Here is a 24,920-nt window from a genome sequence, read left to right as displayed (position 1 = left end):
AATAGGGGGGTTTGTCTCAAAAGTGAACCAGCGGCTAATTGTCTACTATGAGAATTTTAGAACAGCTTGGTACATTCGAGAAAGCTTTAACAGGCTACTTTGTTCCCGTCCTTAAGGAACAATCGGACACCATCTCAACTAAATTCTGGAAACTAAAGCCAACACTGAGACCCTGTGGCCCTAAATACATGTATACGGTATACACCTCATATCCGATCAACATGGTGCAGCTCCATTTAGCAGCCCGTCACATACTCGAGGTAAGTGCTGTAGGTGTTGCTGTGAATACCCTTGCGATAAGCATCGTCACAGCTAGAACCGATTCTTTCGCAAAAGGCAGAGCCCTTGCAGTTGACCTCTCCTTCGGCCAAGGATATCAAAATGCTGCCGGTCACCACAGAGGGTTCGGTTTCAACCATAACGGATTTATCCCCGTTAAAAACGGGGACATTTTCACCCCTTTCAATGATTGGGCGGGGGACAGCTATACAGCTCTGTATATACCAGCTATGTAGCTTTTTACTTAGTAGTTTTAATATGTCTTGCTCATTATCCTTCACAATATACGCAATGGTCGAAAATTGGAGTTCTCGATCATACATTGGGGTCACTAACAAAATCACAATTTCCAGCTTTTTTCTCTCCACAGGTTTATATTATAGGTTATTTTTTTAGTACTTGTATATTTTAATCTACTCAAAAACTAATATATCAGGCATACAAAATTTCTTTGTTAGACTTTTCTCCGTCGACCTTTCAACGTTAAAACTCGGGGAATTCATTTTAATCTGATTTATACAATTTTACTTTAGGGCACCATAATAAAACATCGATAAAGTTTTAGGTCCCTCTTTATACTTAATTATTATTTGATAAGGATGAGAGATATATTTTACAAATAGAGATACATACTATATCTGATACCTAATGTTAGCTTAAAAATATTTAAAAAATATGTTATCATAGAAAAATGATGACAAATTAGATTTTGAACATTAACGTATTCGGTAAACGAGCTGGCCATGTAAACGAGCTGGCCACCCCACCCAAAACGTGTCAATTAATTTAACCCCTTCTTCTTCAACCACCTACCATGCCACCAATTCGCTCTCGATCCTCTAGCAATTCAGCAGAGCAAGAGGGTAGGATCTTATTAGCTATCCAGGCTTTTAAGAATAAAGAGATCTCTTCAATTCGTGAAGTGGCGCGCCGTTTTAATATCCCAAGGTCGACCCTTTCTACGCGCCTTAATAGCGTACAATATCGCGCGAATTCTCGCGTAAATCTATCTAAATTGACTGAAATTGAAGAGGAATCTCTTCAAAAATGGATTCTCTCTATAGATCTACGTGGAGCAGCCCCCCGGCCCTCTATAGTACGAGAAATGGCAGATCTTCTTCTTCAAAAGCGTAGAACTACCCCGGTTCTTTCGGTCAGCGAAAAATAGGTATATAACTTTGTGAAACGGCGTCCTCTCCTCTCCTCTCGATTCTCGAAACAGTATAACTACGAGCGTGCGAAATACGAAGACCCAAAAATTATTACGGAGTGGTTTAATCTAGTTCAAAAAACAATCCTTCAATTTAGAATCGACCCCGATGATATTTATAACTTTGATAAGACCGGTTTCGCGATAGGGTTAACAGCAACTGCGAAGGTTATTATAAGGAGTGAATACTATAGTCGGCGTTCACTTTTACAACCCGGAAATCGAGAGTGACGGTTATTGAGTGTACGAATGCTTCTGGCTGGGCCCTTCCTCCGTATATAATTTTTAAAGGCAAAGTCTTTCTTAAATTATAGTTCGAGGGCCTCCCAGAGGATTAGCGCTTCAAGGTTAGTCCTAACAGCTAGACCTCTGATAAAATTAGACTTCGTTAGCTTAAGAAGCTCTTTATTCCTAGTACTTTGCGTACAAAAGGGGTATACCAGCTTTTAATACTCGACAGCCACGGAAGTCATTTAACACCTAAATTTAATGAAATTTACGAGCAAAATAAAGTGATACCAATCTATATACCAGCGTATTCATCTTATCTTTTACAACCTCTTAATATAGGTTGTTTTGCGGTATTAAAACGATCGTATAGTCGGATAGTTAAGACTAAGATACAGGTCAGGATTAATCATATTAATAAACTTGACTTCCTCGAAGTATACCCCTCTACGCGAATTAAAGCTTTTAAATCGGAGACGATTAAAAATAGCTTCTTAGCTACCGGTTTAGTACCATTTAGACCCAACCGAGTGATTTCAAAGCTCAATATCCGGCTTCGAACCCCAACACCCCCTGCTAGCCGGGGTAGTAAATCAAGCCGGAATTTTACCCCAAAAACCCCTATTACAGAGAAAGAACTACGTCGACAGGCTTCATCAATTAAAGCTTTACTTCGTACTAGATCTCGAAGCCCGCCTAGCCCATCAGATCGTGCATTAAACCAGCTTATAAAAGGCTTCCGTCTTACAATGCAAGGTACCATCTTACTCGCTAAAGAAAACAAGGAATTACGGGCCGCCAACGAGAAGCAGAAGCAAAAGCGTACTCGATCCCGAAGGCAGATACAGGCCGAAGCAGGCCTAACAGTTCAACAAGCTTCTCAATTAATTACTAGGCCGGTGGAAGCAATTGAAGCACCTACCCCCCCTCCACGAAGAAGCCCTTCGCCGGCTTTACAACCACGTACGCGGGCGCCACGAAGATGCAGTGGATGCAGAGATACAGGTCATGTATTTAATAGATGCCCTACTAGATAGATGATTTTAGTGTATTTAATTTAATGGAGTTTTGGTTGACATATTTACATTTAAAATTAATGTATTAGTTGGGGTGGCCAGCTCGTTTACATGGCCAGCTCGTTTACCGAATACGTTAGTGTTTTTGTTAGTATTTGTTAGCGGACATAAGGGGCGTCAAGGAACTTCTGATCCCCCATTCATTTCAAATTGAACCAAGAATGGCAGACAGAGAGAATAGGCTTTGGGAATCTAGAATAGAATTCTATCAAAGTAATCTTCTGCGCGGTAGGGATAGTAGAAGCCGTTGGAAATGATTTAGAAGCGATTTCCTTGTTTAGAGAGAAAGTGAGGTTAAAATCTGGCAGTATTTACATATCACGTGTACCACGTGGGCGGTAGGCTTCGAAATAAAAGTGTAAAATCGAGGTTAAGCATAATTACGTAGCCTTGGCGCTCCCGAGGTCTTTGAGATGGTAAAATAATCCGGGAGTCTAAATTCTTCGAAAGTCAACGGGTTTTACAAAAATGCAGGGTCGCTTTTAACGCGGTTTGACTGTAGCCTGGTGCAACGATCGCCCTGGATCCGGGGAACCGTCGGTTAAGGCCCCATACCGCAATCTCGAGACAACACACATGCACGCGCCAATGCACGGGCGTATTTTTCTAGCGTAGTGCGGGCGACGATCTCCCAGGGTCCAGCGAACTATCGGTTAAGGCCGTGCCGCAATCTTGAGACAACACCAATGCACGGGCGTACATCTCTAGCTTAGGTAGCTGTGCGCTAGTAAGATGCCAATAGGGGACATCCACTGGGGCCATGCATTTTTATTTAGTACTCTTCTCCGCTGTGCAGCTCTGGGAAAGGAGCTAGCGGCTAGTCCACTGTGGAGTTGGCCCATGGCGGTATACCCACAATCAGCTAACAAAATTGGCTTTAGTAATTGGTTGATGCATCATATGTATGCCTTCTTTGGAGGGACGCTTGGCATGTTGGAACGGCCGAAATGTTCCCATGTACCTTACTGTCGTTGCGAGTTTGCCCAGGCAGCCATTAACGACCTGTAGGCCTCCGACTGTTGTCCTGTCTGAGAGCTCCTACCATGGATTGAAATCGAGTCTATATAAGATGACTACAGACCCGATATACCGGAGATTAGATACAAATACAAATCTCTTTTCCAGAACACCAGTCCTGTTTCTCAAGTACCCAAAGGTGCTCGTCGTTATCATGAAAGCTTTTACCTTTATGTCTTTTGGACTTGCCCTCTCTGCTGCTCTGGGAGCATTAGCCAACCCAGTGAGCCCTAGGTCTCCTACATCAAATGACTTGGATGTCAGAAACGAAGAAAATCGCCGGATTAAGTACAAAGGAGTAAGTCTCTAAGGTTCATTGAGGTACGAGACGAAGGGCCTGATCTTTTCAAACTAGGAGTGCCGTCCAGAAAACAATCAATGCCATTATCGGACTCCAGCTGGGGGGCATGGTATCTGTTCTTGCAAGTTCAAATCGGTAATTTGCCCTGGAACCCATTTCTCCAGTGGTATGCTAACTTCTACACACAGTGTACTGACGCAATTGAGGATAAGCAATGCTATTTTGATTCTTCCAGTAGAGAGTGTATCTGTCAGAAGGTGTGAAGCTCCTAGGCTGATACTTCTATACTGCTACTGGATCAACTGTGAAGCAACCACTGTAGAGGCATACATACAAGTTTACTGCATTTCAGAATCTATTGTCCTATTTTCTACTCCGTATACAATACCAACATTGAGTATAAAATGTTATCTCGACATCTATAATTTGCCTCTTGTACTCCATATTTTCAACTCTGCTGTCGAGCGCTACATCACTAGAGTCTAGTCTGGTCAGCCCTGGAGGATTCCCCTAAATTATGTTGCCAGCGTATCTAGCTCGAGATATCGAGTCATGGACACGCCTTCTGCTGATCTTTTCCTGATCCGCAGTGGGTCTCCTACCCTAAGCAGGGGTGTCACAAATGGTTTATCACCAATGATATACGGGTCTGATTGGAAGCAAAAAATTGTTGCTGCCTGTCACAGAGAGAGAAGCAAAAGATTGGCGTTGCCTGTCACAGAGACAGCATCTTCTTACTAGTCTTTATCTACCCCCAAACGTTTCTTACTTTATAAATATCATATCCGTTGTCTAATCCCATTGCACTCTATCTCTCCTAAGTTCATCTTATTTTTAGAGATTCACCCTCGTGACACTCATTACCAATCGGTTCAACCAGCTCTTTACTTTGCTGAACTTAGGATGCACGACTTATTAAAAGATTCACCGCGAGATACACCTCATGCTTTCGCTGTAAACACCCCATCGGATTTGGCGGGCGTGGAGGAGGCTGCGCGAGCAGGGGATTTCGACGTCCTCCGATCTGTGACATACAACAGAGTATGGTACATGGGCCAAAGCTATTGCGCAAGCCGGGAGTCAATTGATTCCTGCGAGCCCACTCTGCATTCTCTCTGGTACGTCTATTGTCAATGCGCCAAACATGTCTCCTACGAAAGCTTTGAGCAAGACAAATGGATCCTCGACATCCTCCGGACGCGGGGACGCGGGCCTCTCACCAGGCCGGCACCGGGCGGTGGCATCGATATTGCTAGAACTACCAATGGGACAGTCTGGAACGATCTGCCGTTCCTTGCGACCGACATGACAGAGTTCTGGATCAACAACTGCGCGGAAATGGACTCAAAGCAGCGTCTTAATGCTGCCACCTTCCTTGCGAAGCTTGCGTCTACGCGTGTTGCAAACGATCAGCTTTGCCAGATTGCTCTGCTCCTTTTCCGTGAGACTTTCGAGGCCGAGCGTCCCCTTGGCAGCTCTAATGAGTCGGATGCCGAAAAGGAAGACAGTCAGCGATCAATAGATTTCCTTAGAATTGCTTCGTTGCTCCCATCTGCTTGTGCCTGGATCCGAGAAGCTGGGCAAAACCTCATACTCTTATCCGATTTCTCATGGAATGATTGCTCTCACAGTACCATAGCAACATGTGGGTTCATCTTTACCCAGTCGGAGCTAGGTCAACGGGCACCTAGTGGATTTAGTCCTTGGAGATGGTTATACTGGCTTAAGCGGTTACATCAAATTGCCGACGAAGCATCAAAAGCAGATGAGATGATTCTTGCAGAGCAGGCCGCACAGGCAATTGACATTATGTTATCTAACGTTAAAGAGAGGAACTCTCGGATTGTCAGGGTGTTTGAGGCAGCGGGCGATGCTGTGACCCAGGATAAAGATTTCATGGGCCTGAAGAAGAAATGGTAGATACAGCACAACCAGACTTGCCGTGTGATCCTATGTCTAAGTGCTACTGTGTTCTTCTTCTTTCTTTCTTCTATGTGAATCATGTTTTGAGTTGCTGTTCTCGTGTAGCATATTTCTACGCTCTAGTTACGACAAGGAGAAATTGACTAATTGACCCTCCGATACATGCACTAAACCCACACATGGCTATATGAATATTAGTTATTTCCTTCTTTACTGTGTATGGACTTATGGTTGATGGTTTTCGCATTAAGTATACGCACAGAAAAGAAAGTGTACATTCCCTATTTGGGTTAGAGACCAGAATTGCTCCTGAATTGATACTTCTACTCTATCCAAAAGACGAAGAAAAATAGATTTTCAGCAAAGGGACTTGATCATGATCACTAACATAAATGAGAAAACGATGCAAAAGATAGAAAAAGAATCAATAGAATGCACCAAGAAAAGAAAAAAAGGAGACGGATAACAAGGGATAGCAAGGGAAGGAAAAGGAAAACACGGCACGACATGATAGTATGGGAAGGAAAGGAAACGAACAACAACATGGGGCGCGAGATGAAGTTAAGAAAGAAGAGAGAACTAGCTGGGCAAGAGAAAGTAAATGATACGAACGCCACAGAAAGGCAGAGGCCCCAGGTTTACCCGTGGACTCGCTGGAAATGCTCGTCGAGGTTGTCCTTGCGGTTGAAAGTGCCTAGACAGCCCGGTACGGGACAGTAGTGTGAGCGAGGATTGACATGTTTGGTGTCAATGTGTCGCATCAGCTCATGTTTGCGCCCAAATATGCCCTTGTAGTCACAACCTTGCCAGCCGCATTTCCATATAGGGTTTTTGGTGCTTGACAAACCCATTGTTAGATCTAATTCGGGAATCGATGTGGAAACAACTTACTCGGAGTTGGCAACTTTGCACTGGTCTAATGGGTAATTTTTTCTAGCCTGGCTTCTTTGGGTAGGACTGATGTCGAGATCTATACTTCCACGATTTGCTGCACCTTGGTTGTTGAGATTGGCATTTCCATAGATCGGAGACTGATGATTCGCTGTGGGACGCTTGGCCGGGACGGGTATCGAGATATGTGGGGCCATCCCATCAAGCTCATAGAACTCCGACTCATTCCAGGGCATGTATTGTTCAAGGAGTTGAAGATCACTTAAAGTGAAATTAGGAATTGATGACTCGAAGAGAGAATACATTGGATCTGCCATGCTCTCTTCTTGACATGCGACAGTTTCCTTTGTGGAATTTCTCGGATAATCCATTCGAAGAAAGTATGAGATAGACCCCGTAGTTTTCACCTGTTCTTGTTTGAATCGATGTATATACAGTATCAATGATACCATATACCAGATGAGGAGAATGGAAACAGTTGAAATGAAGAAAAGGAAAATTATTGAGTGTGAGGGTAGAAAAACAAAAGGATTCCAAGATCGGATTGTATGTTGAATCTATAAATGTGAATACTTCTGCCCAGGTAGCCTGGGATCGTCCAAGATCGGTAATTTACATTTTTCTCCGTAATACGGTTCTGGAAGGAGGTTTTGGTCTACAGCCAGTGAAACCATTCTAGAGTCAAGGCTGAGTGTACCCAGCCGAATTATGTTCGTTATAGATTACTTATTTTACGTATTAGCCTGGTTTCAGTACAGGACACCCTCACAACCTATCAAATTTGAATCAAGGAGAGATATATAGTACTACATGACAGATATCTCGGGTACAGCAATGTATCGTCAAAATGACAGATGTGTATAACTCTAACTAACTAAAATAACAAAAATACACTATTTACAATCTGCTTAGGCATACCTAACTAAGCCTAATATATAATTTATATAGGGCCCACTATCACAGCGGCCCATATCTTTTCCGAGGTATTAAATACTTGGGTTCCTAATCATGTATTATAATATAGCTTTCGACACTATGTGCCTACCTATACATTAGTTGCCTACTGGGCACTAACCAACCTTATATGCAGATAGATATAAAGAGATGGCAATTTCCAATTTCTCTTCTTCATGATCTACTTCTCTAGATAATCCTTTCCCCGTTCATCAACATCAGTATTCGTTGAGTATTGTACCTCTAGCCATGGAACGTGACGAATGGGAAGACCACAAGGATGAGATGAATCGTCTTTATTTTAGACAGGACAAATTTCAGAAAGAAGTGATGAGCATACTCCAGAGGAGACGAAGGTTTCATAAAATGTACCTCTCCGATCTTTCTGAGTGAATGCATTTGTAACAGTGAACAGAAAAAACCAATACGAAGCTGCGTTCAAAGAATGGGGGGTTCGAAAACAACATTGAGTCCGGGCTAGTGGAGAATCATCAACAGAAAGGTCCAAAAGCGAAGGCGGCTTGGAAAAAATGGCGCGGTTTATCGATGGCGTCCAATGCCCACCTGCAAAGGTTCAAACTGTAATCTCAAATCATGGATTTATCTCAGCGACTGAGATGTATTCAGGTGAGCTTCAATATCGCCGGATCGATAGTATACCTCTAACTTCGTTCAGTCCCGTCCCCTGAAATGCCGGAAGGCATTTTCACATGCTCACCTATATCAATACCCGTGTTTCAATGGCCATACAGTCTACCTTGGTTGCAATTCCTGCAAATGGTGAATCGGAATTGTAAAGAATCGGATATAACCAGTGGTCTAATGTTATATCTTATACATTACTAACCCAAGGTAGGGATTCATATTTCTCCATTGGGCCTGTCGTCAGCCATTCGTCCTATGGATCATCATCAACACCCTCTTGTCACATTTTATATGGAACGACACATCTTGTCTTTCCTGCCACATCTGGAATCACGAAAGAATTCAACTACGGAGAGTAACGACTACCTTGATGAGGCTTTGAGGGTTCTTATACCCGAAGAGCATGATGAAGAACACGGACTTGGGTCTGAAGTCATACATGGCCACAGACATAACTTGGGGTTACAAGAAAGCTTCAAGCCTCTCTTCTTCCTTTTGTCGAACAACTTCAGGCTGATTGAGAGAAGCGAACCTAGCCACCTCTGGGAGGAGCCTGGTAACACTTCAAAGGTCTTATACTCTTGATTTAGGTACAGTTGACTGTAAAAGGGACACTTCTCTACGCGAAATCTAGGTAGGTACAGCTTCTACACATAAAGCGAGGGCTGTTGACAATATATGTACAAATATCATACCTACTCTTGTATATAGGGTTGCCAATGTAAGTCTCCTGGGACATATTCAGCTGAAACACATACCCAGATACCTGGTTGTCAAGTTCTAGTGCTCGTTCAGCTGTCCTAGCTGCCCATTCTTGTAGTCAAAATGAGATGGAAGCATTGCTATTCTTTCTACGAACTTAGTAAAAGAGACTCTTGAAAACAATATGAAATGAACAGAAATAGTGGCTCTCTCAAGAAAGACCCTCGTCACCAACCCGAACGGGCTGCTCCCTGCGTAAATGTACCGTTGTTCTGACCAATTTGGACACCTGAGTTGTAGCCCCCAAATATGATATTCGTATTGTGATTGGTATTGCCAGCCTGCAGCACTTGAGTGACCTTTTCTTCCTGCGCGACCTGAGCAGGGACAAGCCGATTCAGTAGGTCCTTAGCGTAGGCCGCAGCAACCATTGCCGCATAGCCCTGCCACGCTTTGTTTTTGTGTGAATCGGAGTAGTCGCAGATACCACGTATCACAAGACAAGGGAAGTAATTGACCAATCCAGCTGCTTCCATCTCAAAGCATAGGACGTCGTTTTTTTTGACAAATCCGTCCCTAATAATAGCATCCTTCATAAGTTGGTTTGCGGATGCGATCAGACCGTAGTGGACCTTGGAGTTATTTTCGTATTCGGGACGCTCATCTCTGATAATAAACAAGGATTCATCATCGCCGCAAGCAGTAGGGCAAGGTGCCTTGCTCTCAGACGGATGGACAATATCACTCTTATAAAGTCGATCTGTCGCTGGTTCTGGCCGTCCAAATTCTCTTGTCAACCGCGGATAATTTTTGAGTACTTCGTTGACCGCCTCTTCAATTTTATGACCCTTGATTGTGTACTGTTTGTCGAGTCCTTGTACCGCCCCAAGTAAGGATCTAGGCGGCGGGCTGAGGAAGCCAGTTGGTTTGAAGCTTTCGCCTTGGATTGCCTTGCCAAAGTCATACTGCAGCACGCCACATTCACCATTATCAGGAACCCCAACGACTATATCACCAAGCCGAATGTCGTGCTCTGGGCTTGGTGCACCACCGCCGATGCCAACCATAAGGGCAATCCGAATATTGGTGAAGCTACGGATCATATCCTTAGCCACACCAGTAGCTGAAGATATGCCGTAAGCTCCCTTGGGAAGAGCGGAGATAACCACAGTATGTTTCCCAATCCTGCCAAAAGTATAGTCGTTGCTGTCATCAGGCGATAAATCGGCAGGGCGATCGTACGTTTCATCCAGAAATACTTCTGCGGCAACATATTCAGGCTTGATGGCCGAAATCCAGCCCACGCTGTAGTCCTTTGTGCTTAGCATTGTTGAATGAGTAACTCGAGCTTGAAAAATTTGGGGTCAGATTTGTGGGAGGAAATGAGATGGTCTTTTTGACCCCCATCGACGAAGCGCCTTGCTATTTATCCTATAGCGCGTAAGTTCTGTTCAGCTGATGGTGAGGCTGAGCGCTGCCCCTCATGCAGATGATCGTAACCCAATCTGGCTTCCTAATCGCATTGGAATAGTTTTCTCCGATACTATAGACCCTTCTGATATGTTTTGATGATAGGTCCTGTGAATAAACAAAATTTAAATTCAAACCTATAGAAGCATAAAAAGGTGGGCAGTATGATTCAAAAATGGTCGGTCTTTTGGAGGGGCCATCCAGTGCTTTTACCACATCACATTCAGCCATCACTATCTTGTTGTTTCAGCCCAAATTTCAGGTGTCGATTCGGGGCCATTTTCTTGCGGCACGTGCGGTAAAAAGAATAGGTACTCGTTTAGCCATGGCTGTTATCGTATTTGATGATGTACCAAAATTGGATAGAATAATGTGAAATGAGTGAAAGTACTATCAGTTACGGCGCTCAAATTAGTAAATTCATATAGTTTCAACTCAAGCAACAATATTCCAATACCTCGCAAGATAGTGCTAAACAGCAATCCCTAGCAGCGGAAGACGAAGAACCATATAACAAAATATAGCATCAAGCTAACTATATAACATATTATGCATTGGAACAAAGACGAGATAGCTGGATTATGTACAAAATGTGAAGCCAACATATATTGGGAATCATTTGAAACAGATGCAACGCTCCATTAAATCATGTATGGTGAATTAGAAAAGAAGACAGCAGGCATAAACAAGCCCACTGGAAGGGTATATACACGCCAAACAAGGGCGATGGAGTTAAAAGTAGTAATGTAAAAATAAAAGTCCCCAAGAGGGTAGTGGGCACGGCACAACAATGAAGAAGAAATGCGCAAATGCAGCCTGCAATCAAAGCCACAAGACCCATCGGATACCAGTAAAGGCACCCCGGAAGACACCACGCACAAGCTTGAAAGCCATGACAATCAACCACACCCACCAAAGCATAGCAACAAGGGCCCATTCCAAAACCATGAACCCAGTGCGGCGGATCCACCGCAATCGACGACGGCGCTTACGAAGGCCTTTGTCGAGGGCATCACTCAGCTGCTTAACGGCGAGTGTACTGGTGGTGTTGAGCTGGACACACAGATCCTCGGCATCATTTGCCGTGGCTCGGACGCGAGGGGCCAGAGAATGGTTGACCAGGTTTTCTAAGTTCCTCAGCTGGGACCGGAGAGGCGACGAGGTGGAAGTGGAGAAATGATGCATGGATTGCTGGAATGAGTGTTGTGTGTGCTCGAAGCGCCGGAGGAGGCATTGAGCAGCGAGGTCGAACTCGCCGGCCCGCGTCACTTGTGGAACAGATGCCACAGGGCCTACGGCGCTTTGAAGCCAGTGAGGAACTGGCTCACGGGAAGTGTGAGCTCGGCGAGTAATCTCCCGAGCCTTAATACCAGATGATAATAGAAGAGCTCGTGTACGCTCGACTTCTGGTTTGCCAGGTACGCCGGTGTCGATCAAGGTGTGGATACTGCGCCCAGATATACTCCAGGAGCGACTAGCACCTGAAAGCCCTGAGCGTCTTCCCTCCGGAGAAAGCCCAGGTGATGCTCGAACGTTGGCGAGTCCAGTGACAGGAGGTTGTGTTAAGCTGAAAGGGATTGAAGGGTCTTTCATCTCGCGGCGTTTTGTCCGTCCCGTCTGTAGAGAAGGGCTGAAATCAAGGGTTCTGCTGCGTGGCAGCAAGAACTTCTTGGGGGAATCACGGGAATCTTGATTTCCTTCGCGATGACTGCTAGAACTGGTCACGTCTGCTGCTTCGCTTCGTTCATCTTGCCGCAGGGGTGACGTGAAGGTCGGCAGAGAGGGAATGAAGCTTCGGGAGGAGTTTTTCTCGGAATCTCTACGAGTCAATCGCCCAGGCTCATCCGTGAATGTTGGCAGGCGGCGAAGAAGGCCTTTGGGGCCAGACTTCCTATCGCCTCTAGATTCATCATCGGAATCGCTATCATCTGATGCAAAAGTGGTGGCGGATGATGATTTCCGAGATTCAGGATCTGCATCTTTCTTCAGAATGAGATCTCCGACCTTGGAGACCTCATTACCTACGATTTCTGCGATCCGACCTGGTCCCTTGAATATTCCTCGTAGCTTTGATTCGGGGAGGTGGGGCCCTTTACGGGACCGATGTCCATCTACCCGATTGCCTTCCTGCGTTCCTTGATCATCGTAAGATGACGAAACGACGTCAGGAAGAGGACTCGGCTCGAGCTTAGAGGCACCCTCCGTTCGCGCAGGAGTCGTCGGATTTCGCTGACGCCAAGCCTCAGGTTCCAGCAATTCATCTTCCCGCTCTCGCTCTCGATCTGCTTGTTTGCTCTTGCTGCGCTCGTGGCGTGAAACAATCTTATGACGGAGACCCTTCTTTGCGGGCGAGGGAGATCGACTTGACGGGGGTGACAGATTTACTGCTATACTCGGGAAGTAGCCAACGCGAGCAGGAGAGTTAGGCGCAGTGCTATCCATGCCTTCCAGGGACATACGAGGATCATGCCGGTCATCAACACTGCCTGCTGACGAGACAGAACGTTTTCTGTGCTTGCGGGCTCGCTTTGTGTTGACTGATAACGGCTCAATTGGCTGTGGTGTCCTTCCCCGATCAATGTCAGCGCCATGAACGGCAGGTGATCTGGCGCGGGATGTCCGAGATCCCGAGTGTGCATGTTCAACGAATCTTTGCACATGGTCGCGGATATTCTCCCGAGACATGCGAGGCTTTTCATCGACAGAAGGGTGGGTATCTGAGCTTGAAGAACTCGAGACGCTGCCCGAACGCATTTTGACATGATCCCATCGTGACGGCTTTCGTTTGCTAGAAGCACTACGGGTGCGTAAGCTGTGCGAATGACTTCGAAATCTGTGCCTGTGCCGCCCACGACCCACGCTCTTGAACTCCTGCGCCAATGCAGGGTGAGAACCGGAGACAGAAGTGCGTGGTGAGGAACGTGCCTCTCCGGGATCTGCCACTTCAACCGAAAGTCGTTGCTGCTTATTAGGCGTCCCGAAGTCATCACTTTTGTCCATGATAACTAATTTTGTGGGGTCAGGGTAGAGTTTACGGCCATCCTTGTCGACCACCTTCGTCTTGTTGGTGCTATATTCCAGCCAGGCGGCATCGGCCAGAAGCTCTGCTGGCGAGATCTTCCAATCAATACGTGGTCGACGGGCCTTCATGCTGCTGGTTCGGCTGACTCGCCGCAAGCTCGATTCCGGAGAGGTTGGCATCACATCCATATCTTCTTGTTCCCCCATAGACACATGGCGCCGACCTTGTTGGAACGGTGGCAGCTTTAAGCAATCTAGTTGGTCATACTCTCTTTGGCTGTATTTTTGTTCAACCTCATTAATCCATTGGTGGACTCTTTCAACGTCATGCCATCCTTCTGCGGCTGCATCAATGGAGCATTTCTCACGATATCTGACTTTCCTGTTGCGAATCATTTGAAGCGGGTTATAACCTCGGTAGGGTCTCCGTGGTTTAGACTCAGCGTCACCCTTGGCTGCGTCTTGAAGAGGCGGTAACGAGGGCAGTAGCCGCATATATTCATGAAATAAATCAAAATGATTGCGTGCTCTCTCAGCACGAGCCAAAGTACTTTCGAAGAATTCGTATGCCCGGTGATCCTCAATCGCGGACGGAGGCAACAAATTCACAACAGATGATTGCTCTAGGCTCGGCAGTGTTCCCTGTGACAAACGATTACCAGAGACCTGAGTAAAATTGCGATACGACGAGTCGCGCTGGAAATTCCTCGCTCGTGGGGAATATGCATAGCCATCTACTGTCAGAACAGCAGGTTGAGAGACAGATATTGGTCTTCGGCCCTCGGAGGCTGGGGGTATTCCAGAAGCCGTCCTCTTCCGAGATTCATTAAGATTCAAAGCTAGATTCACGATCTGAATCGAGTCTCTATCAAGACCAGGAGTGGAATGTGTCACATTCTCTTCCTGTGCCTCGGGCTGAGAGGAGCTTCCGGAGGGCTGTCTATCAGCAGGATCAGAAGCTTGCTGAACACTGATCAAACTTGAACTTGTATCCTCTGGCATTACTCCAGATGCCTGGTGCTTATGTCGGCTCCATGGAAATCGCGAGCGTTTCTTGGGGACCACAATATCCGGTTCTGGAACGCTGCGCTTCTCTTGGGGAGGTTCCGAGGGGCGAGGGCGGTGCAGGCTAACTCTTGTGCTTCGCGCGCGGGGCAATGAGTCAAGCAAGAAACCACTTGAGCTCTGGGTCCTCCGCTGGCCCGGTGTCCTTCGATCTCCATCGCGGGAACCGCTGCCCAGTGTAGTACCTTCCAGCTCTCCGCTCGCTTGGCCGTCGTTCTTTCGGGGTTGGGTCTGGCGAAATGAGCCCTCATCGGATCGGAGTAGGGACGGCGCAGTTGCTGGAGATCGGTCTCGGGGTCGCATATTCGCCGGGGACATTGAAGATCGTACAGGGGGCTCGTTTGGTTGTTGCGACATTGCTGCGGGAAGGGCAACAATGCTAGATGGCAACGTTCGGGAAAGAGACGGACATAATTTGGCCAGACACGAGCATAAATGCGATAAGCCAAGTTGGCAAGGGTTCAAATAACAGTGAAATTAAAGACAATGTTGCATGATTAGCCTGAAAGACGTAACATCCTCAGTGTAGATCAGAATGCGCGTCAGCCAACGTTACGTAATCACTTTATTCGCAGCCTGGACCCGCCTGGGTACGAAACCCTGAAAGACTTGAGCATTAAACTTATTCGGGATTTAACTCAAGTGTAAAAGATATATTGAGATCTAGAGCACAGAGGCTGCATGCTGCACACCTTGGATGACTCAATAGACATGGGAAAGTTCTAGCATTTGGGTCTAAAGCACAAGTACAACTAGAGGTACAGTTCCTGTAAAAGACGAGGATATACAGGGGAAAATGAATTCAGCTTCGCTCAAAATATGCGCTTACTCAACCCGCAAGCACTGGAGGCGGGCCTCGGCCTCGATGACCTGTGAAAAGAATTGTTAGTGGATCTGTTGAAAATTACCAAACCGAAAGGTGCAACCAAAACTTACTTCGAGAGCCTGTCTGACTTCAAGAACCTTGCGAACATCACCCAGCCAGTCCTTGCTGAGAATCTTGGCCCAGCCCTGGAGAGTGTTCATTTCCCGAGCGGCGGCGTCAACATCGCCTTGCTGCAACAAGCTCTCGGTGCGCACGAGAATGCTCTCCACGTCATCACCCTCTGACAAAGCATCCTTCTTGAACATAACCTTGCTCAGAACAAGGCTGGCAGCGTGACTGGCCACACCGGCATCCTCGGGCAGCAGGCTAGCCTTGCGGACTTCACTTGCAACTCGGCGGAAACGCTCGAAGATCTGAGTGGTGGAGGGAATACCGCGCTGGTAAGCGGCGGGGTTGATAGATGCGATGGCAGCCTCAACGACAGCATCACCAGCAGCAAGCTCTTTCACGGCCACAAGCTCACGGACGAACGGCCGGGGGGTCTCAGCACGCTCGACAACAGTGCGAACGGCGTCCAGGGCAACCTGCAGCTGCTGAGTCTTGAGATTGGTGTCAATAACGTCGCTCCATCCAGCGGTCAGCTTCTCAAGCTCGTTGATGTCAGCTGTGAGCTCAGTCAACTTGCTCAGACGACCCTCACGCTCGCGTTCGACCAGGCTCTGGACCTGATGGACATACTTGCGGTTCAGCTCGATGGCCTGCTCAACAAGCTCATTCTGAAGGCGCTGCTCAGCAAGCTCCTGAGCGTGACGGAGCTCGGTGTTGACCTTCTGCTGGTATGCGTGGGCGAGCTTCTCGCGCTCGGCCTCGAACTCTTCACGGAATGAAGCAAGATCAGTGGAGCGCACTTCCTCAAATTGGCGCATCAATTCACGTGCCGATTCATCAAAGGTAGCATGGAGCTTGTTGAGCTCCTCCTGGGCGGTGTTGCGAGCCTCACTGCGAATAGCAGCAATCTTCTCAGCAATCTTCTCCAGCTCGCCCTTGGCCTTGGCGACAGGCGCGGAGTATTTGCTGGAGTTTTCATCGGCACTGATGACGGTAACGATGTCGTTGAAGGTCTTGACGAGATCCTGGACAACAGCGTCATCACCATCCTGCAGCTTAAGCAATTCAATGGTGCTCTCAGAAACAGCAGGTTGTCTGGGCTCATCCAGCGAGACGGGTTTCTTGGCCTCGGGCTCGGACTCAGACTTCGTTTCCTTGGTGGTGTGCTTCGAGGCCGTGTCTTCCTTGGCCTTGATGACGGTAGCGTTCCGATCCTCGGGCTTGGCGGTCGTGGACTTGGTGTGGCTCTCGTGAGCCGCCTTCTTAGAATCGGCGTTGGCCTTCTCTTCTTCAGCAAGCTTCCAAGAGAGACCGCTCTTTCCAGGAATTGTGACGGGCTTTCCCTCCTCTCGGGGTACAACCGGGAGACGGTTTTGGTGTCTCAAGGCATTGGGGAAGCGGCGGTAGAAGTCGCGCTCCTCGAAATAAAGAACACATTCTTCACCGTAGGGAATGTACTCGGTAAAGAAATCGTGGAAGTTGTCGGACTTCAGGGCCAGGAAGATGCTGCCACCATAGGCAAAGCCGGATGTGAGGATCAGATAAATCAAGAACCGACGGAAACGACCGGATTTGCGGGGAGCAGCTGCCGGAGGTGAGGGAGGAAGCTTAGATTCTGCAAAAATATCGCATTAGGACATGGGGGCTAGGCCTCGATGGTAATTGATGAACGAGGGGGTCGTCATACCTTGTTCAGCGGCCTTCAAGATGGTCTCGGGAGGGACACTGGATTCGGAGGAAGGGGAAACTGGTGTCGGACCACCGGTGGTAGGGGGCTTAGAATCGGCGAAGAATCGCTACGCGTAGTGATTGTGAGTATGAAGATAGAGGAAGCTTGTGGATATGGTTCTCTTTACCTGACCTGCCAGCCGGTTGCTTGCATTGGCTCTGGACAGCCATTGTGACGGAATCCGTTGGCGGACAGGGTTCGACAGCAATTGCCGACCCGGAGCAATCGAAGAGCGCAGCATGACGAGCCGCACAATCGCCAAAATGAGTGGCTAAAGGTGATCAGAAAGATGGATGAGTAGGAAAACGGGAACTTGGTTGCTCAGTTGCGATCCGCCCCGATAATCCTGCGGGCGGTCAGTGTGACTTTGCGCGCCATTTCATGCCCACTTCCGTACATATCAACATCAGGAAGTATAGTTGAAGTTTGGATTCATTGCAGTAAAAGATAAAAATAGAAGTTGGCTCATAAATATAGACACATCCTTTCCCGAATATTAGCTACTGGCTATGTGTTTGGGGGTGTTGATTTCTAAACACCAACCGAGGAATATATCGACGCAATACACATAAATCCGAAACCCAAGTAACAAAACATCCACACTTGCTGACTATACTCAGAAGCGAGGTCGACAAAGCTTAAGTGCCTGTTCGGTCTACCTACGTCACTAATTGTAGATCTCCACTGTACATACAGGTGAGGAAAATGTATTATTTGAGCATAACATACTAAGAATTCTGAGAGAGACAAGGGTAACGGGAATATCAGGAATTCAGCCCAAGGCATAGGACGAAAGAAAAAAGAGCAGATGCAGACGCCAGGTGAGAAGGAACAAGGAGTACAGAAGGAACAGCACCGTCAAAGCACCGACAGATCCAGCTGCAGCATATCTAAAGCCAAATTCCATGTAGGTCCATGGAAGTTAAATCATTCTGTCAACGGGGGACTTATGAAGCCCCAGTTGAGCAGGCTGAGCAAGGACAAAAGAAGCAAAGAAAAATCCGAGAGGGTTAGATTGATCATGAACCGAGAGTCTATCCCTCGGCTCCGTAGCGGGTAGGGAATGGGCCAGAGTCCGATCGAATGACATTGGCGAAATCATAGAAATTCACAGAGTTATACCACCGTTGAACGATGCGGGGATGTGTAGCCTTTTGCCTTCTCTCTCTCCAACTGTGGGCGAGGCGATGGCAAACTGGCTGAGGGAGGATATGATCGGGTAATTGTTTAACAATTGCACGCACCAGCACCCTGAGTTCCAGGAGCCTCTGGTCGCAAGTCAACGCCAGGGCGAGGTGTCGCCCGCAAGTTCCGAGGACCGGCCTGATCCAAAGGTAGTTTCTTGGCGATGGCGGTGAATAGTTCCTTGACATTTGTCGAGGACTTGGCGGAGGTTTCGAAGAAAAGCAGACCTGCTTCACGTGCGTAGGCCTCGGCGTCGGCCTCTTGGATTGCTCGCTTATCAGGGCTCTCTGTGACAAGATCAAGCTTGTTGCCTGCCAGGGCAATCACAATGTTCTCATTCGCTTGGCGCTGGAGTTCCTTCACCCATGATTTGGCTTTGTCTAGCGACGACTATATGGTAGTTTCATGAATGTTAGCTTCTATACTAACAATGAAGTCAAAGGCACGATGCAGGATTAGACCATACAGCTTGAGTGATGTCATAGACAACCACAGCGCAGTTGGCATTGCGATAGTACATCGGAGCCAACGACTTATACCGCTCCTGGCCAGCGGTATCCCAGATTTCGAACTTGACTGTGGTGGTATCATCGAGGGAGATGGTCTGTGTCAGGAAGGCGGCTCCGATCGTCGACTCGCGATAATCATCGAATTGGTCCTGAACGGAGGGATTAGCATTTTATTACTCCATGTACGTTCGGCTGGCCGCGGGAAGGTATATGGCGATCGTTGAGGACTCACTTTAACAAATCTGAGGACTAGCGAACTCTAGAAGATAGCGGTCAAGTCAGCGGTTGATAAAGAAGATCGCAAGTGGTATCCCAAACCTTTCCGACGGCGGACTCTCCTATAAGCACAAAATGTCAGCCATAGATTCAAGGTTAAAAAAGAAGCAGGTCAATATCAGAACATACCAAGAAGGACGAGCTTGAACTGAGCAAATCTTGCGCCCGGGCGGGCTCCTGCTGCTTGCCTGGAAGCCATGATCAGGAGAGAGGATGGAGGGTCTGGGAGAGTAGGAGGAAGGAAGATGAAACGGTCGAGGAACTGAGATATATGATTCAAGGTCTTAAAAGCCCGTAGGAGAGGGGGAAACGTGAAAGATCCAAAGGGTATGGAGTACAAAGATTTAAAGATTCAAGACACTTCAAAGACCCTCGTAGTTTAAGGCAGACAGGAATAGATGACGGAAGGCCCAGCCACAGGAGCAGCGGGGCGGTGTGGCTGCGTACTGACCAGAGTGGCCCGCTGTTACTTTGTACCTTCCCTTGTCTGTTTTGGGACTCGGGAAACTTGAATTTCACTTTTGATGTCTGTTCCTCTTCACATTCTTTTGTAATCACTCATTTCAGGAGGTTCTATTTCCAAACCATGGCTCCTCCTATTCTCCCGTTTCGGGATATCAACCTACACGCCTCGCCCTCCCACTATGCCTTTACTTCGCCATCATCACGCCAGGCACCCACTCTAGTAGTCGACCGACCAACTGGTGATTTACGCTTGAACGATGGCCCCCTTCCTGGTGCCAAGCGCATTTCCAGTATTGCCGGAATTCTCGGAATTCTCAAGCTGAAGCTTGGTAATTGTGCTCGCAAATAGAAACTCAGGAGGTTGCGCTGACGTTCACAGATAAATACATCATTGTTATCACCAAAGCCCAACCCATGGGACGGTTGCGCGGCCATATGGTGTACAAAGTCGCCGGAACAGAATTCCTCCCCATGCGAGAACGGCCGCTGCACGACACCGACGAAGATGCCTATCTTACAGTGGTGAAAGACCTACTTCGAAGGGGACCCATGTATTTCTCCTACTCGCTGGATATCACCAATAGTTTCCAGCGACAGTCACAAAATGCCCCTAATGTCCCGATGTGGAAGGGCGCAGACGACCGCTTCTTCTGGAATCGCTTCATTCAATCCGATTTGATCAACTTCAGCCTCGGGGCAAACGATACAAGTGGAATTCGCTACGGTCCTCAACCAGGCGCTGACCCATACATTTTGCCAGTGATGTTCGGCATGATGCGCATTACTCCTGCCCGAGTGAAGTCGACATCCTTCACCTTCGCGCTTATCACTCGACGATCTAGACACCGAGCCGGAACGAGATACTTCTCTCGTGGAATCGACGAGCAAGGAAACGTTTCAAACTACAACGAGACCGAGCAGATTGTGATCTTGAATGACTCGGCGGGTGGCTTATCTGGGTTTGGTGGAGGTCAATCAATGACCAGTGGTAAAGCTGGGCAAGACCTTCAAGTCTACTCTTTTGTGCAAACTCGAGGCAGTGTCCCCGTATTTTGGGCTGAAGTTAATGATCTCAAATACACACCGAAGCTTCAGGTTCGTGAGGTTGAGACCTCCGTCGAAGCTGCGCGGAAGCATTTCGCCGAACAGATCCGCATCTACGGAGAAAACTACATGGTCAATCTCGTGAACCAAAAGGGCAGGGAGGAGAATGTGAAGCGCGCATATGAGCAGCTGGTTCGGACACTAGTCACTTCCACATCTGAAAGCACCGAGGCTGATGAACGCACCCCTGAAAAGATGCATGTTTTGGAACCAGGGCACAAGGAGAAAGAGATGGACCGCCTGCATTATGTGTACTTTGATTTCCACAACGAGACTAAGGGCCTCAAGTGGCATCGTGCAGAGCTTCTCATGGGCCGTCTGAACGACGGGCTGACCCAGGGCGGTTATTTCCGTGGAGTGGAGAGTCCTGGTGCCCCTGGTGGGCAGTTGGATACTCGCTCTACGCAAACGAGTGTTGTCCGAACGAACTGCATGGACTGCCTGGACCGCACCAATGTAGTGCAGAGCATGCTCGGCCGCTGGGCGGTTACACGGCAGCTTATGGATGCGGGTGTTCTCCGTCCCGGAGAGACTGCCAACGATGACCAGGAGTTTGCAGACCTGTTCCGGAATATCTGGGCAGACAACGCAGATGTGGTCTCCAAGTCTTATTCCGGTACTGGTGCCCTGAAGACTGATTTCACTCGGACTGGCAAACGTACGCGGGCCGGCATGCTGCAAGATTTGAATAATTCCATTACGCGATATGTACGCAACAATTTTATGGACGGCCCACGACAAGATGGGTTCGACGTATTTATGGGCACCTATCTCCCATCGGACTCAACATTTGCCAATATTCAGCTATTCCTTGACCAGCGACCACTTGTCATCCAGTCAGTTCCATATGTTCTCGCTGCTAGTGTGTTTATGGTCTTGGTAGCACTTTTCACAAGACGATTGCCTGATGCCACTGTTTGGCCCCTTCGCTTGTTTATGATTTTCTGGTTCCTTGTGGCGGTCTACTGTTTCCGTTTCGTGCATGGACATGGCATGCTCTATGTAAGTTCATTCCCATCCTAACCAACTTAATGTATTGTCCCACTGACCTTCTTTTTCTCCTCAGGTTAATTGGCCCAAGCTGAACACGCCGGTCGCTGGCGCTGAGGGCTACCAGGATGCTCTCATCAAAGCACGCTCTGATCCCATCATCGGTAACTGGCTTCCTTCCAGACGGCACCAGCGTGGTATTAGTAATGCCCGTCTCGTCTTTTTGGAAGAGGGCAAGACTAGGATTGAGTGAATGTTCACTCATTCCGGTCTTCTTGGGCTATTTCCTTTTACCCTTCGTTTTCATATTCTGTACACTTCATGGCTGTATGCTTTATTGCCATTCTTTTCACCACCACAGGCCCGCCGGCATTTTCCTTTCTGTTCCTTGGGCCCACTCAATTCAATTCTAATCATCTTTCACCTTTGTTTGATACAATATTTCTTTCCTCGGAATCCTGAGATTTTGCAGCTGTATGCTGCTGCCGTGATTTTTGAATCGGCCTCCATTGTTCCTGCTGCTTAGATTCTCGAAGTCCCTGAAGAGCTTAGCCCGTAAATGAAAATTTTTAAACACCTATATCCATTTTCAAAGTTGCTTCTTTATCAATATGAATATCTGAACTTTGGGAGGGGGAAGGATGGGGATATTGGGTATGGCTAAAGAGAAAGGTTATATATATATTTCCAAGTTATCTTACAGACATACATGTCATCTTTCTATACACATCACCTTGCAACTCAGATATGATGTAATTAAAATTTGTGTCTAGATATGAAATCAGACACGAGGACTTTCTATATTCGCACCTCTTCCCCACCCTATCTTCATCTCTAGGCCTACGGCAACAAGTGCCTACATACATGTGGATGTATCCAACAATCTTTAGATAACACATCGTACAATCCCTTTGGAGAGGTCAATTGAAAGATCAATAGAGAGACCCTTTGGCAGAACCTTCTTTTTGACAACCGCAGTCTTCCGTTGCTCCAGAATGACCTGGTGCGCCGTCTGCATACCGCTCTGCACAGCGCCATCAATCCAACCACACCAGCCATCCGACCAGTCCGCGCTAGCGAAGAAGACGTTGCCATGTGGCCTTTGCAGGACAGAGAGATTCTTTGCAGTCGCGTTCGGTGGAGGGAAAGACCATGTACCATTTGCAAACTCGTCATTGTTCCAATCATGAGACACCTGGAAAACAAAGTCAGTATTTTATTGAGACAATTGAAAACAAAAGAAAAAAGAATGAACGCAAGAGAAGAGAGACAGCAATTGAAGGGGCGAGTGCAGCTGCCTGGGGGTATTCACGTACAATACGGTTAATGACAGCCTCGCCTTGCTTATTCTCGGGCAGGAGGTGGACCACAGCATCCTTCACAGCATCGAGATTGTCGAGTGAAATTCCCGCAGAACATTCTGGGTCAGGACCAAAGCATACCAGATGAGTGTCGTTTGCAGGAGTGAGATGATCTCCAAACGCTGAGATCAGTCCCTTTCCGGGGGTGGCCATGGAGCCCCATGACAGGTAGTCGGGTCCGTTTATATCGATGTGGACCTTGTTGCATCTGTTGACCGACTGCTGCTGCAAAGCCGCGACCTTGTCCGCAGGGAGCTGGGGACTGAACTTGACCGAGGCCAGAACGTTGAGCGGCACCGTGCAGATGACGGACCTGGCCTTGTAAGTCTTACCATCTCTGGTTGTCACAGTGACAATGTCTTCAGCGTCCTCAATCTGCTGAACGGGGGCACTGAATCTGTAGGACAGGTTGTTGGTAGATAGGGCGTGCTCGAAGATGCGGCGGTGCAGCTCGCTGTTTCCACTTCGCAGTCGTGTGTGGAGGCCGATGTCATTTAGGCCAGTTGGGGTGTGGCTGCCCAGCGACCACCAGCGGAGCACGCCAACGAGACCTATTTTGTCCAGGGTATTGCCGCCCATCTGCATTATTTGGGCCTGCAACAGGCTCGCCTCCTCGGCTGATAGCTGGTCACGGATCTGGTCGAGGCGGTCCTGGCATGAGAGCTTGTCCCATTTGGAAATGAGCTCAGGCGACTGGTTAGTGCTGAACGCGTATTTCCATGTCTGTCGGAGATCGTTGCCGTCGACATTGCAGAAGATGCGGAAGACTCTGCCGCAGATTTCGGCCTGTTGTATTACATCTAGGTGAGCTTCGCACGGAACAAGACATATTATGTTTGAGTACACACCTCTTCTTTGTGTGAGATATTACGCTGCTCACTTTCCGTGATGGCAGTGAAGTAGTCTTCCTTTCCACCGGGGTTTTGCGTGACGATCCAGTCGTTGTGCAGGCCGTACAAGGAGACCTCGTGGTAGATATGGGGCATGTGCCAATGAATCCAAGTTCCACCCATCTCGTAATTGAAGCCATCAATGGTTGCGTGCCATGTGCGGCCTCCGAGTCTGTCTCGGGCTTCCAGGAGGAGTGTCGTCTTTCCTAGCAAAGAAAACACTGTCAGTTATTGCCGTCCCGGGCTTGAGCAGAGGATAGAGGATCGCCCATATTCTAAAGCCTACCTTGGGTGGCCAGGTCTCGAGAGGCGACCAGACCAGCATATCCAGCTCCAATGACGATCACATCATGGATGTCGTCTTCCGGTTGAACAGAGCGTGACGAGGGTTTAACAACGCCAATTGTTGGAAGGCCTTCCTGGCGACCAGTGGAAGGTGTCCAGGAGAAGCCATCGGAAGAGTAGACCATGTTGTTGTCTTAACTTGTAATGTTCGGGTATGAATCAATATCCACGAATTGATGATCCCATGTGCGGCGGGCTTGAGAGTCTTATGCCTTTCTTCCATTTCTCCGTTCCTAATCAACCAAAAGCTCCCGGGGGAAAACATAGCAAACGTATCAGTCCACTTGACTATGACCATATCCCATATGCAAGCATTTGATGTTGATTCGCTGGAATACGGGGGAAGATGG

General features: G+C 47.8%; 7 protein-coding genes across 7 annotated transcripts; 2 read left to right on the top strand and 5 right to left on the bottom strand.

Moving 5' to 3' along the window:
- Positions 1-236: 236 nt before the first annotated feature.
- On the bottom strand, positions 237-602 carry PEX2_108710 (uncharacterized protein; the record flags this gene model as incomplete). The annotated part of the gene is made up of 1 exon (XM_016748139.1): positions 237-602. The coding sequence occupies one exon, from the start codon at positions 600-602 to the stop codon at positions 237-239; it is 366 nt and encodes a 121-aa protein (XP_016594981.1).
- A 4,412-nt stretch (positions 603-5,014) lies between these two features.
- On the top strand, positions 5,015-6,031 carry PEX2_108700 (DUF3632 domain-containing protein; the record flags this gene model as incomplete). The annotated part of the gene is made up of 1 exon (XM_016748138.1): positions 5,015-6,031. The coding sequence occupies one exon, from the start codon at positions 5,015-5,017 to the stop codon at positions 6,029-6,031; it is 1,017 nt and encodes a 338-aa protein (XP_016594980.1).
- A 3,422-nt stretch (positions 6,032-9,453) lies between these two features.
- Positions 9,454-10,554, bottom strand: PEX2_108690 (Nucleoside phosphorylase; the record flags this gene model as incomplete). The annotated part of the gene is made up of 1 exon (XM_016748137.1): positions 9,454-10,554. One exon carries the CDS (start codon positions 10,552-10,554, stop codon positions 9,454-9,456), a length of 1,101 nt encoding a protein of 366 aa, XP_016594979.1.
- A 964-nt stretch (positions 10,555-11,518) lies between these two features.
- Positions 11,519-17,686, bottom strand: PEX2_108680 (MICOS complex subunit MIC60; the record flags this gene model as incomplete). Its single annotated transcript, XM_016748136.1, has 5 exons — positions 11,519-15,161; positions 15,612-15,652; positions 15,719-17,331; positions 17,404-17,512; positions 17,573-17,686. 5 exons carry the CDS (start codon positions 17,684-17,686, stop codon positions 11,519-11,521), a joined length of 5,520 nt encoding a protein of 1,839 aa, XP_016594978.1.
- Positions 17,687-18,672: 986 nt separating this feature from the next.
- Positions 18,673-19,614, bottom strand: PEX2_108670 (Rab family GTPase; the record flags this gene model as incomplete). Its single annotated transcript, XM_016748135.1, has 5 exons — positions 18,673-19,020; positions 19,097-19,288; positions 19,372-19,398; positions 19,458-19,477; positions 19,545-19,614. The coding sequence occupies 5 exons, from the start codon at positions 19,612-19,614 to the stop codon at positions 18,673-18,675; spliced, it is 657 nt and encodes a 218-aa protein (XP_016594977.1).
- Positions 19,615-20,001: 387 nt separating this feature from the next.
- On the top strand, positions 20,002-22,227 carry PEX2_108660 (putative phosphoinositide phosphatase (Sac1); the record flags this gene model as incomplete). Its single annotated transcript, XM_016748134.1, has 3 exons — positions 20,002-20,209; positions 20,260-21,986; positions 22,051-22,227. The coding sequence occupies 3 exons, from the start codon at positions 20,002-20,004 to the stop codon at positions 22,225-22,227; spliced, it is 2,112 nt and encodes a 703-aa protein (XP_016594976.1).
- A 633-nt stretch (positions 22,228-22,860) lies between these two features.
- Positions 22,861-24,695, bottom strand: PEX2_108650 (flavin monoamine oxidase family protein; the record flags this gene model as incomplete). The annotated part of the gene is made up of 4 exons (XM_016748133.1): positions 22,861-23,169; positions 23,291-24,121; positions 24,184-24,431; positions 24,512-24,695. 4 exons carry the CDS (start codon positions 24,693-24,695, stop codon positions 22,861-22,863), a joined length of 1,572 nt encoding a protein of 523 aa, XP_016594975.1.
- Between the last annotated feature and the right edge of the window lie 225 nt (positions 24,696-24,920).

Source organism: Penicillium expansum, assembly GCF_000769745.1.
Source record: "Penicillium expansum strain MD-8 chromosome Unknown contig371, whole genome shotgun sequence".
Classification (NCBI taxonomy): domain Eukaryota; kingdom Fungi; phylum Ascomycota; class Eurotiomycetes; order Eurotiales; family Aspergillaceae; genus Penicillium; species Penicillium expansum.
This window is presented reverse-complemented; position numbering and strand designations above follow the sequence as displayed.